General features: G+C 33.5%; 1 protein-coding gene across 1 annotated transcript in view; it reads left to right on the plus strand.

Annotated features, from left to right (window-relative positions):
* PTPN4 (protein tyrosine phosphatase non-receptor type 4) overlaps positions 1–14,719 on the plus strand; it is a 251,341-nt gene that overhangs the window by 167,980 nt on the left and 68,642 nt on the right. The window contains exons 11-12 of the mRNA XM_058301151.2: positions 7,963–8,026; positions 12,642–12,814. Of these exons, the coding sequence (XP_058157134.1) occupies positions 7,963–8,026; positions 12,642–12,814 (237 nt within the window). The remainder of the gene's footprint in view (positions 1–7,962; positions 8,027–12,641; positions 12,815–14,719) is intronic.

The following is a 14,719-nucleotide window of genomic DNA, read 5'->3' on the forward strand; positions in this document are numbered from 1 at the left end:
ACCCTGTGCTCCCATTGTGAATCCCTAGCCCTATTCCAGAGGGAGCAGAGTAATCCCTACATGCATACTGGGGTGCCTGTAAATTGGTGCCAGTATTTCAAGAGCAGCCTCAAAGACTGGACCAGGACAAGAACTCTGGTTTACTCTTCTAGAACTTGCCCTGCAGGCATAATAAGCACTTTGTGACTAGGTAAAGCAGCATTAAGAAAGGATTAAGTCAAAGCACCTGGGATCAGAGGATTACCTGGATTAAGTCCTACAGTAGAGCACTGGGGAGGGGAGAAAGTCTAAGTCAGAGGAATTAGAGTGGGCATTCAGATTGCTTTGAAGAGGAGAATTCCTGAGGCCACAAGCAAGGGCAAGCCCAGAACAAGATGTAAGTTCAGGAGAGACACGGAAAACTGCACTTTGCATTAGTCTCCGGCTGTTGTTTTTGCTGGAGGGCTCAATTCTGAAGAACAGCCAATATGGAGCCAACATGCAAAGATTGTGAGAGGTGCTTCTTACCTGGATTTATTTGTTTTTGTTACCTCCTGGTACTCAAGGAACTCTCTGTCATATCACTAACTGGATACAAACTTAACAGAACTAAGGGACAAATTCCCACAGTTAACACTTCAAAATATTAAAATGTTCAGTGCAACATAAGATTACAAGACAAACAAAGAAACAGGAAATGATGGCCCATCCAATTGAACAGGATAAATATTCATAAATCTTCAACGAAGAACATACTTTAAAGATACTGAACTAAGAATTTCTTTTTAAAAAATTTTTTTCAATATGCTCAAGGAGATAAAGGAAAATGGAAAAATTAAAGCATATGAGGAAAACAATGAATGAATAAGAATCTTAATAAAGAGATAGAAATTTTTAAAAAAACAAATACTGGAGTTGAAGAATACAATAACTGCAATGAAAAGTTCACTAGAGAGTTTCAACAGGAGGTTGGAGCTGGTATAGAAAGAAACAGTAAATTCAGTACAAGACAACTGAAATGATTCAGGCTGAGGAACAGAAAGGAGGGAAAAAGTAAAAAAGCTTAAAAGACCTGTAAGACACTGTCAGGCAAACCAATAGATGCATATTGGGAATATCAGAAGGAGAAGAAATAGAGAAAGGGGCAGAAGAAATAACTTAAACAATGAAAAAAAAATTTCTCTCATGCAGCTAGGAACTGAGAATGGGAGGTGACTGATTGCAGAGAGGTGCACTAAGGAACTTTGGGTGGTAAAGAAATGTTATATATTGAATATAATGGTGTTTTCACCTGATTACATTTGCAAAACTTACTAAATTATTCACTTAAATGGGTGGATTTTACTGTATATAACATATCTTGGTAAAACTGATTAAAAAAACTAAAGATCATGTATTAGTCAACCAAAGGGGTGCTGATGCAAAATACCAGAAATTGGTTGGTTTTTATAAAGGGTATTTACTTGAGGTAGGAGCTTACAGATACCAGGCCATAAAGCATAAGTTAATTCTCTCACCAAAGTCTATTTGGAGCAAGATGGCTGCCGATGTCTGCGAGGTTTCCGGCTTCCTGGATTCCTACTTTCCTGGGGCTTGCTTTACTCTGGCTTCAAGGTTCCTTTCTTCCTGGGGTTGACTTCTCTTTCCTCTGCGTGCTGACTTCCCAGGGCTCTTCAGCATCAAACTCCAATATCAGAAACCCTCACATCAAAAGCCCCAACTCTGTCCTTTACCATGCCTTTATCTGAGTCTCCACCCACCAAGGGGTGGGGGCTGGGTGGGGACTCCTGCCCTAATGAAAACTCAATCATGCCCAGGTACGGATCAGATTACAAACATAATCCAATGTTTCTTTTTGGAATTCATCAATTATATCAAACTGTAACAGATCATTTAGTGTTTTATTTCACATTTTTAAAATGTTTGCTATACAATTCAAATTATGGTAGTTCACTGGGAGAACACAAGACAATTCAAGACATGCTCTCTGTTTCTAAGTGGAGGTCAATGAGAAAATTTGTAATTAAGTGCTTCAGAAAAGATAGTTAAGGCTTCTCATTGTGGTGAATGTGCCTCTTTGGGTTTTTTTAAAACATTTCTTATTTTAATAAAGGTAATTTTAAAGATTTTTATTTTTATTTATTTCACATTTTATATAAATGTCTAAATCTGAAGTAAACATTTTTCAAATGATGTGGTTTATAACAATACAAAGATAATTTAATTTTCTTTTCTATTTTCAAAGTTCTACATTGTATACATGTTCCTTTTTTTATTATAAAATGAGGTAAGGATACTAGAAAAATTATTGGCAAATTGCTGTGGAGCCACAAAAGATGAACTCTTTTTAGGGAACATTTCATTAGTTTCATGGTATTTGAGAGGGTTTTTAAAGGATGAAAAGATTAGTTCTCCCTCCTGCTCATACTTACCTTTCACTCAATTGAATAAACACATGCAAACATGCTCAATATCATGTCATTAGGGAAATGCAAATTAAAACCAAAATGGAATATTTCACACGCACTAGAATGGCAACATTTTAGAAGCCTGTGAATACCAAATGTACAAATAGGTAGAGCAACCATAGCGTACTTTGCTGATGCAAAAGTAAAATAGTACAGTGGTTTTGGAGAACTGTTAAGCTGATTTTTCCAGAGTTTAGCATATACCTACCCTGAGATTCAGAGTTTCACTCTTAGGTTTTTACCAACAGAAATGAAAACATATTCCCAAAAAGAGTTGTACAAGAAAATAAAATGAATCTAAAAAACTTCTGGGGCAAAAGAAGTCAGTCACAAATCAATATATACTTGATGATTTAATGTATTTAAAGTTCAAGAGTAGGAAACAAATCCATGGTGATAGAATTCAGAACAGTGGTTGCCTGTGGTGAGTGGAATTGACTGTGATAGAGGGAACTGGAGCTTGAGCAAGGTTCTAGAATTGTGGAAGTGTTCTGTGGTTAAAAAGGTATTTGCGTTTATCAACATTCAATGAATTGTACACTTCAGATGTGTATATTTTACTGCATAAAATTTTACCAAAAAGAACTGTGAACAAATGTTGAAGTAAATAGATTTACTTTTCGTAAAGGAATGGTTTAACAATGCTGACTCTATATTCTCTGTATTCTAGGCAAGAGCAAATAAGTAAATTGAGGATAATGGGAGCCCAATTTCTCATATTTGGTAAAAATAAGTTACAGTTATGGAAATGGGGAAGACTAGAATGACCCCTTTAGTGTTGGGTTAGAATTGGATGTTTCCATGTGATCTCATGATTTTTTTTAATAATTAGTAGATACAAAAATAAGAGGGAAAGAATGTGTGTGTGTACGTGCATGCATGTGAATACATATATATCTGCACATATATTTTCTCATTGTGTCTCCTGAGAGGGCCTAAAAGCAAGTTTCCTTGTCACAGTGAGCTTTCCTGGTACCTAGATCTTTTTTCCTAAATACCACATTCTCCACTGAAAGGAACTGGGGCTTCTTAAAGAAATGATTATTTCCAGGGGCAGAACAGGGAAAGTACAAGATGAATCTGATGAAACATCTTATGCCAGAAAGTAAGTAATGAAGCACCCAAATGATAATAATTTTGCCAAGCTCTCACTGGCAATATCTGGGACAATTTGAGGATTAAAATAATGATAGCAGTGGATTTGAATAAGATAAAAAAGCCATGAGTCTGTACAGATGTATATAAATATGTCCATTAATATTAGAAAGGAATACTATTGCTTTTAGTGGAATACCAACTGATAATATAGAAGCAGTGGTGGAGTTAGAAAATTACTGAGATTCTATAGAGGATGACCACTTTGAGGACCAGGATTCAAAGCATTTCTCCCACAAGTTATTAATTACAGCAGGGAAAATACTAATGTTACTGTGGAGAAACTTGTGGACACCACCTTATCAAATGAAGTTACAGGGGAAAAATAATACATTATTTCTTGCATAGAAAATAAATAATATACATATAGGGAGAACACACATAGACAGTGGAACAAACAAAGTGTAACCTATTGGTGAGCCTGGATAAAGGTATAAGGGATTTCTTTGTACTGTTCTCATAAATATTTTACAAATAGGAATTATTTCAAAATAAAAATGTACCTAAACCCTGTTTACCTATATATTTGAAACAATGAACTACTCAGTGAGCAGTATTCCATTGTTGGAATGCATTATATAGGATTATGTTTATCTTCTCTAATGCCAAAAAACTTTTATAATGCCAATAAACCCATTTTAATAATATGTTAAAGCTACATAATAAATGTAACCCTTTACAAAATTAACAATCTTTTGAAGAACTGATTAGGTATGAACTGAGTGAGGGATGGTGAGCAAAAGGAAATAAAGCTGTAGTTTCTTTTACTGTTAAATGATATGTTAAAGTTGAATTAATGGAATGAGGTTCTTTCATGTCATTTTTTAAGGAGACAGCCTTTTTTTTTTCTTTGTGCTTGATACTCCAGGTGTAGAGTATTCTTGAACCATTGTCCAAGTAATGGGACCAGTCAAACCCAAGATGGTTATCTGTTTGCATTCCCTTTACTTGTGATTATAAGTTCTTGAAATATGACGTGGCTCCTGTTACTCCGTTTTTTATTGTGACGTTTCTGTCCATGTCAAGAGACTCTCTTGTTATTACAACAGTCATTTTGGTTACATCATCTAAAAGCTTGTTTAAGCTTTCTTATCAATTATTTGTAGGCTTTCTTTTTCCTGTGAAAAATTATGGGCATCAAAGTGAATGATATTATTCAATAAAAAGTTCTTCACAATGTCTTTTGATATTAATTGTCCATTTCACAAAACCCGGACTCCTTAGCAAGATCTGTCATTTCTCCCCCTTGTGTCTGTTGCTTTCTCAAAATTTTATAGGTTAGCAGCAGATCAAGAAACCAGTTTCACCTATAGCAGTTGTGTGAAACATTTTTAAAGCCATTCAGTGAATCAAAGTGCCTCCTTATTATCAAACTCTTCCGTAATAGGGTACTTTATGGTTGCAGGGCTTCTGAAGTTGTGAATTGGAACAATATTGTGGGAGTCTGAGGCTTTTGTGGACCCCAGAAAATTATGTTTTTAATTTGCACACCCCGTTCCTGTGCGTATGAACCTATTGTAGGTGGGACCTTTTGATTAAATTACTGTGGTTAAGGGTCTTTGGTTAGAGTACTACTGTAGGGTGCGACCCGGGATGGGTCTTAATCCTCTCCCTAGAGTCCTTTATAAAGGAGATGAAAATGGAGAGGGGGACCACAGAGACATTTAGATAGAAATGTCTACTTTTTCAGTTTCAGGGGTTCTGTGAATTGAAGAGCAGAGTGACTGTAGGTTTGGAATGGCTGGTTTACTTTGGAATGTATTGTATGGATTTTATAGCAGTGCTGGAAAATGACAGGGATGAATCTCATCATATTTTTACATATTCAGCAGAGCCTTCAACTACAGTGTTTATTTTTCAGTCAAGTGAAGGTATCTCCTATTGAAACATCTCAGCTTCTGCAGTGAAGAAAACACCTGTGGTAGTTTAGTTCTTTACTTTTCTCTTTGAAAAATCATTTCAATGATTCTTCATTCACAGCTCTTTAATGACTGAATGGAAAATTAACATCTGTATATTTGACTAAACATTTTTCTAAATTTTTCTACCATAGATTTGTTTTTTATCATATTAGAAAGAAAAAACCTGGATCACCTAATAGTAAGAGGTCATTATCTTAGTCTGTGGATTATATATGAATTACAGAGGATCTCTTCCACTTTTACTTTTTGTCCAAATATAGTACATGGTGTATTAGAAGTTTAAAATCAGGTATGAGAATTTCGACAATCTAAATGACACTACAGCCTCATTATCACATAATCCATTGTAGCATAGAATTCTTCAGAACACTGTGCCAGCCTGGATCAGGCTTAAGGGCGTTTCATTGCCTTCATTATTTTATAATTCTGCTTGTAACATTGAGTATACATATGTCAAAACTTAGCCCTTTAAATATGTTCAGTTTATTGAATGTTTGTTATACATAATGAAATAGTTAAAAATAAAGGGAAAAATAAGCACTCAAAAAATGTCAAAGGTAACCACTTAAACAATAAAAATTGATTCTATAATTGCCATTCCAGTATATAGTAAAAGTAAAAAGAAAAAATATTTTCAGAAGAAAGCTGGAAAAGAGATTACAAGAAACTCAGAAAACTTTGGCCAAATAGAAAGCAAAAAATTTTACAGAAGAAGTAAATACAAATATGTCTTATTACTAAATGTGTAAATGTATTGAACTCTGAGAACATTTTTATTCCAAAAAGAAACTTTGTACCCATTTGCAGTTATCACCCGTTTCTTCCTCCCCAACCACCAACCATAGGCAATCACTGTTGTACTTTCTGTGACTATAAATTTGGTTATATGGACATCTCATGTAAATGGAATCATACATTTAATGTGGTCTTTTGTCATTGGCGTCTTTCACTTAGCATAACATTTTTGGCGTTCATCCATCTTGTGGCATATATTGGTACTTCATTTTTATTGCCAAATAATATTCCATTGCATGGTTATACCACATTTTGCTTATCGGTTCTTTCTACTTTGTCTTTTATGTTACTAGGTTATAATGCTCCAGTGGACATTCATGTACAGGTTTTTCTGTGTACATGTTTTCATTTCTCTTTGGTATATACCTGTAAGTGGAATTGTTGGGTCATATATTCACTCTTTTTGAGAAACTGCTAAAATGTTTTGCGAAAATGGCTACACCACTTTATACTCTCTTCAGCAGTGCATGTGGCTTCCAGTTTCTCCACATCCTCACCAGCAATTGTTATATTCTGTCCTTTTGATTAAATAGGCATCCTGGGGAGTGTGAAGTGGTATCTTGTGGTTTTTATTTGCATTTCTCTGATAACTAATGATATTCAGCATCTTTTCCTGTGTGTATTGGCCATTCATATATCTTCTTTTCGATTATTCAAACTAGAATCAACCTGCTTTTTATAAGAGATATACCTAAAGCATAAAGAGAACAGTTGAAAGAAAAGAAGATATACCAGGCCTATAGAAACCAAAAGACAATTATTATTGACTGTACAAAATATTAAGTCAAAGGTTTTTGTACCTTGTTTCATATTTTTCAGAAAAAAATTTACTGTAGCTGTGCTTACAGCTTACATTTATAAGAACATGAAAATCATACAAAATATATTTTATGGCAAGGAGAATCCATTTTAGAGATTTTTATTCATTGATATTTTTTCCAGGATTTGTTAAATTAAGGTGATTTGAAACTGACATACTTTTTTCAATCATATAGAAACAAGTGAGGTTTTTGTTTTTGTTTTTGTTTTTTGTTTTTGCTAGTGTGAAGGTTTATTTATGACTTCTAAAATATATGTGGCTTTTTAAAGAAATTTCTGGATTGAGGTACCTGGCTTGCTTTCTTGCCATAAACATAGACTATATTTTATCCAGCTTATTTTTTAATTTTATGAAAATAATTCCTACCACACACCCCCCATCATATGACAAGATAATTTCCTCAGTTTCTACATGTTGTCAAGTTCCTATCCATTGAAAACTCAGGATCACAAATTTTTTAAAAATTTAAAATGAGAAAACAAAGCATATCTCTTTTACCCTACCATAAGCAGTCATCCTTAAAGCTGGTTCGTGTACCAATTTGCCTCCTGAAGTGATTTAGCTGTGAGAAGTTTATTCTTTGGGAATAGTTAGATTTTCTTGGATAGGAAGGAAGGAGTTATGAGTAATGAAGATCCAAATTTAGAATAGTCATGAAAATATTCACTTGGAAGATTGGGACAGAACCCCAAAGCAATTTTTGTTAGGTAAGATTGAATCTCTTTGTCCTTATGGCCCTAGATCTTAGATCATTTTTGTAATTGTTTTCATAATTTGTTAATACATTCATCCAATATTCCAATTTATTTTATATTTTATCCAGGTTGAAGATTGTAAAAATTTCTTTTAAGTGTAAACAGTTTTTTATTCAGCTAAGAAAAGAATTGGTGAGTATTGCTTAAATAATAACCAATATAAATGAAGTCTTTTAAGAAAAAACTGTGGTCTTTCATGACAGAACTTTTTATTAGTGTGAGTTCCCAGAGTTAGCCAAACTGCAAAGTTTAGAGCTAACTATCAAATTGAAAGGGCATCTCAGTCCACACACAAGACTGCTCTCACTTCCAACACCAATTACAAGTTTGCGGAGTTCCCAAAACCACCCTTAGGTTCAATAATTCTTTGGAAGGACAAACAGAATTCACAGAAAGCTACAAAACTCATAATTATAGCCTATTACATGGAAAAACCACTGATTAAAATCATCCAAGGGAAGAGACACCTAGGGCAGAGTCAGGAGGGATCCATAAGTGGTCATCCTTTGCCCTTGGAATAATGGATGGCATTAACTCCTGGCAGCCATAGTGTATGAAAGTATACACAGTATTGCCAAAAAGAAGAGCTCACCTGAGCCTTGGATATCTAGAGTTTTTATTGGAACTCAGTCACCTTCTGTTCATCTGACCTTTAGTCTCTAGTCCCTCTCATAGGTCAGGCTTTAGACTCCAGTTCCTCTAGAGTTTGGAACTGATACCACATGGTCCAAGTCTCTGTGATAAATCACACTGTTATACTGTCCAGTGGCCAAAGCCCCCAGGCAAACAAAGATACTCCCATATTCCAGGGACCTAGAGATTACCTCTCTGTAACCAAGGACAAATGCCAGATCTCTGTTTGGATACTGTTCATTCCTTGCTACACAGCAAGTGAAAGTATAGTTAATAATGTTAATAACTACCTACTGAGGTGGTTTGAAAATTTTAAATGTGGATTAATTTGAAAGTAGTAGCCAAGAACTAGACTTCTTAAATTCATTATATGTTTGTGTATGGAAACATGTGAATGTGTGTATACACACACAGAGACAATTAAAATTACACAATTGAATTTCATGTTAATTCACTTGGTATTACAAGTTATATTTGTTTCCACAAGAAGTTTTAGGTTCTGATTTAAAATTCTTATAGATATCCCTTTTGCTCCTTTTTGAACTTGTTTTTCCAAGTGTGATGTTCATTGTCATCTGTCAGTATGAGAAGTGACAGTAATTGAATTTTGTATGTACTTTTAATTTTTTCTGCTAAATCTACAGCACTCCCTTTCATATATAAGTTCATTTCATTTTATTGGTGCTGGGTGTTTATTTTTGTTTCTAGTTTATGAACTTGTAGCACATTTCCTCCTCATATGGGAATGATAATGCCCTTTTTCTGTATTCAGCACATCAAGTTACCATGGAAGGTAGTGTTTGAAAGAATTTCATCTTGTAAATATTTTATCTTTCTCAGCCAATTAAATTAATATTAATCTTTAACCGACTTTACGTCTTAGGAATCTGAGAAATCTCGACAAAGTAATGCAAAGTGCAATTTGGCTGTATCTATAAAATATATTTGAAACCTTAAAAATATGTTTGAAGCAGATATGCTTTATCTGAACATACTGATATTTTAAGTGACTGGTTTATGATTTTCAAAGTATGTAGGTTTTTTCCAAAATAATTTTTATAGAAATGAGTGCAGAACAGTATGCAGTCTAAATTTGTTTGATGAAACAAACATCCCATACTAACACCTCCCATATTAACATAAAGATCATTACCAGCACCTCAAAAACTCCTGATGCCATACTCCCAGTCTTTGACCCTCCTTGTACTAGTTTGCCTATTTTTGAACTTTAAAGCATGTAATCATACCATATGGGTTTTTTGTACCTGATTTCATTCCCTTAACATTATTTGAGATCCACCATTATGGCACATAAAATGGTTTGTTCTTTTCCTTTACTGGATAGTATTCCACTGAGTGAATGTACCATAAATTAATTATTGATTCTTCTGTCAATGGACAATTTTGCTGTTTCCAGGTTAGGGTTTTTATGGCTAATATTGCTAGTGAACATTCTTTACATGTTTCTAGTGTTTAAAGCTATAAAATATAAGAAATCTTACCTGGAAATTAGATAACAAGTATTTTACTTTAAATAATTATATTGATAGAAGACACTGTAGAAATCAACTTTTCTATTTGTCTCCTAAAATAATCCTAGTGTTATTAGTGATAGTAATAATATTTACAATAACTGACATTAATTGTGCATATTATATGCCTGAAAATAAACCAGCGTACCTCAGGAACATTGTGCATTGGGTTCCAGACAACCATAATAGAGCTCATATTGCAGTAAAACAAGTCACACACATTTTTTGCTGAATGAGGCCCACATTTTGTAAACCATTCCGTTTATTTTACTGTATATAAGTTATGTTTATACTATACTATAGTCATGAAGTGTGCAGTAGCATTTTCTCTAAGAAAAACAATGTACAGACCCTAATTAAAATGTGATACAGAAACTCAAAGTGCCCGCATTGCTGTTGGAAAAATGGCATTGATAGACTTGCTTGATGCAGGGTTGCCACAAACCTTCAGTTGTAAAAACCAAACACAGTATCTGTGAAGCATAATATAGCAAAGCAAAATAAAATGAAGTATTTCCATACCAGGCACTTTTCATGTCATTTAATCCTCACAACCTTTCTCTGAAGTAGTGTATCAGTTAGGAATTTTTTCAGTCGCAAGTAAAAACAGCAACAAAAATGAACTAATAATTGCTTAAAGATCAGTATCCAGGTACACTCTACAGAAAGAGTTAATATTTTATTTCTAAAATATCTCTCCGTTTTTATAAATACCCAAACTTCATATAATCTGTGTGTCTTTCAATACAATTTGTTGGGGCCATTGTTTACATAGAAAAATTGTATATTCATTCCCCAAAACTCAGTAAGAATATTTAAAATAAAATGGGATGAGGGGAGGACATTCCAAATACTATTGGTAGACTGTTAAAATCACATGGAGGCATTTGGAAAAGTATGTCAAGTGACAAAAAAAAGAGATAAAATATGCATCTCAGATGTTGCTGGCACTGAGAAGCATTACCACATCATCCTCAGTGTGAGACATTCTGTCATTTTGCATAATGTTTATGGTATATGGTACAGCACATAAACTATATGTATATTAGTGCATGCAAAGCAACTGTTAATCATAATTAAGAATTAATTTTCTTGTGATCAAGAAGTATTGTTTAAGCATATTACATTCCAACATGATAGTTCGTTTCCTTTTCGTGGGCATTTTACTGTTTCAGTTATATGGAAAATATCTTCATGATCTTATAATATATACAAAGATTTCTTAAATAGGACATAAAAGGAAAACATCCTAGCCCTACTAGAAAAGATGAGTAATTTAGGACTGTGTTAAAACTAAGAACCCTATTCATCGAAAGGCATCAAGAAAGTGAAATAGCATAGTATATGTATATATCACACACACGCACACACACACACATAAGTCTTTGGCTGTATATCCAACCAATAGAAAAATAGGCTATCCACATGGCCAGTAAACAAAAAGGTGTTGAACCTCATTAGTCATCAGGGAAATGTAAATCGTAACCAAAATGTGAAACCTTTGCACACCCACCAGAATAGTAAAGTGAAAAATCCTGACCATACTAAGGATTGGTGAGCATGTGGAGCTGTGGGAGGCAGTGTATATTGATATAGCTATATTGAGAAACTATTGGCCTGATGCTGAACATATATATGATCTATAAACAGAAATGCACACATATGTATACCAGACAACATATAGCAATATACATAGCAGCATTTTTCTTATGATCCCAAACTGGAAGTATAAAATGGATAAACAAACTATGGCTTATTCATTCAGTGGAATACTATACAGAATGAAAATGGGTGAATTACTGCTTTACTACTACATGGATGAATATCAGGAACATAATGTTGAGCAATAGAAGCCAGCCCTAAAGAGCGCATAATATTATTATTTTTATATCAAGTTCAAAAACAAGCATAATTAATATATAGTGATAAAAGTCAGAAGAATGGTTATCTTTGAGAGGGTATTTACTGGCTTAAAGAGGAGAAGAAATCTTTCTGCAGTGCTAGTAATGATCCATTTCTTCATCTCGTTGGAGGTTTAAATGATTGTGCTCACTGTGTGCAAAACAAAGCTGTACACTTAGGATATGCGTTCATTGCCATAGGTGTTTTACTTCAATAAAATTATTCATTCAAAATATAATTTGTGTCAGACTTATAGAAAAATAAATGCTTCTGTTATTTTAAATTTTGTTTCATAATAATGTATAGAGGTGCTGAATTTGCTTATGTAGTTATTTACAATTGAGACAGATTTATAAAATTTGAGGTGTTAAATGATGTGATGATGGGTTATATCTTGAAACAGAATCATAGCTAATAACTTTTGAAACAAATATATGTCAACTTATTTCTAACCATGATCTAAAGTAAAAGTTCCTAATAGTTGTAATATTGCTGATTGAGGCCCACGTTTTACAAAACCATTCAATTTATTTTTCTACCTTTTTATTGGGTTGATAAAAATGACATTAGCATGATTAGTGTTTGCAGGGCTAGAATAATTTCTCTGTTAAAGTAAGTTAAATGAAACAATAAGATCCGACCTTTTCCTAGTATTCTGTGAATTTTGTCTTATTTTACAGCATGAATCTAGAGAAACATTATTGGGATTTAATATGGTGAATTACAGAGCATGTAAAAATTTGTGGAAAGCCTGTGTAGAACATCACACGTTCTTCCGTTTGGACAGACCACTTCCACCTCAAAAGAATTTTTTTGCACATTATTTTACATTGGGTTCAAAATTCCGGTACTGGTAAGTATTCTGCATTAAGGTTTTATTGGTGGGATTTTCCTTACTTTAAAATAGAATTCTTATTTATGTTGTCATAGAATCTTTGTTACTCATATACCTACCATGTCAAAATCTTCATGTAATGGGTCCTCTATATCTACATGAGTAAAAAGTTCTGTAGATTCCTGTGTTATACTCCGTAGGTGAGAACTTGTTCATAATCTATATTCAGGTCATTATTTTCTAGCATAAATTAATCATATTTACATCTTGACAGTCCAGCCAGATGTTATAATTTCTATTTTTGTCTTTATTAAATATTTATAAGAGACTTTTGTTCTGACCCCATTATTGTTTTTTTAAAAACCATGATACCTTCTGCATAAGCATACATTTACTTTGGTTTTTAGAATTTAGTGTATTTTGGAGTTTTCAGGCCTTTTTTGTGTGTGTGTGAAGTTCAAGTCAGCTATTAGGCATAATCAGTTTTAGTCATTGAGTAATACCCCAGATTTCCTTTTCCTAAAATGGTTTTATTGTTTATTCTTGATAGTATTTCCACTTTTTTTTTCCTGCAGGCAGTAGTTTTTGGGGGATAACTCTAAATTTGAAAAAGCTAGATTGTTAAGCTTTGATTAGTTTTACCTGTGGAATTCTTAAAAGACCTATAAATTCGCTTTTAAGTGGAACCTGGTTAGAATCATGTAGATAGTTATTCATGATCTTCTAGTAAAACAAATGTTAACCATTTTCATTTGTTCTAGTTTACAAAATAAGATTCTCCATTTTCAATAAATAAAAGCCATGACCATTATGTGTTAGAATAATTCATATTCTATGTTCATGAGGAAGATATTGAGATGTGCAGTACAGATTATTGTTGAAGGCTGATTACTGTATTCTGGTCATTTTTTGTAAGAAATGTGTCACATTTGAAAGAATAGAGGAGGAATATATATATATACTGGTATATATACTGGTAATATATATATAATGGTAATCTTATATATAGAGAACAAGTTTTCTGCTTATATGTTTATAAGAATATAAATGTCTCTATAAGAATATATGTAAGAAGATAAATATCTAATAAAGATTTACCTTGTAAACTTCATAAACTTTTACAAATGCCCAGTTTGTAATCTCAGTAAAGATAATGTAATAACATAAAGCTAACTAAAAGATAGCCCTTTAAAACTACATAGTGGGGGACAGATGTGGCTCAAGCAATTGAGTGCCCACCTCCCACATGGGAGGTCCCAGGTTTGATTCCCGATGCCTTCTGAAAAAAAAAATATCAGGGAAGCAGATGTGACTGAGCACCAGCTTCCCACATACAAGGTCCTGGGTTTATTCCCTGGGCCACCATACCTCAAAAAAAAACAACAAACTACATAGTGAAAAAAAGAGTAAAAAAGCCCCAAAATTAAGCAGCAGTATTTAAATAGCATTAGGAAAGTTATAACCAAAACAAAGGCACATCATATTCTTCAAGTAGCTTGGTATTGTTTTTAACTTCTTCATCTTCCTGAAAGCAGTATTGGGAAAAGTAAGGTGAAATTTAAAGGTAAATAGACTGCAAGATAAAGTATCAGATCAAGGATAAAATTCAAGAAAACAGGAGAAACATACTGGTACTAAATCTTACCAAGGATAGAAAAAATCTCAAAGGCTCAATGTGAAATGAGAAAACTGTACAAAACCTGAGGGTATTTCTTCAAAAGAACTTCATATTATAAATTCCTTCCTAAGTGACAACCTGGGTTATATACAAGGACTATAGTTGTCTCTACTGGGATTCTTTCTTTTCTCCTCTCTTCTTGCAACTGTGACACACATGTATCATTTCAGTTTAGACTGCAAAGAAATGACTAGCATGCGGATTGGCCTTCCGTTATAATTCAAAAGAAAATTCAAACAGGTCTC

This window comes from Dasypus novemcinctus, chromosome 7 (genome assembly GCF_030445035.2).
Source record: "Dasypus novemcinctus isolate mDasNov1 chromosome 7, mDasNov1.1.hap2, whole genome shotgun sequence".
NCBI classification, from domain to species: domain Eukaryota; kingdom Metazoa; phylum Chordata; class Mammalia; order Cingulata; family Dasypodidae; genus Dasypus; species Dasypus novemcinctus.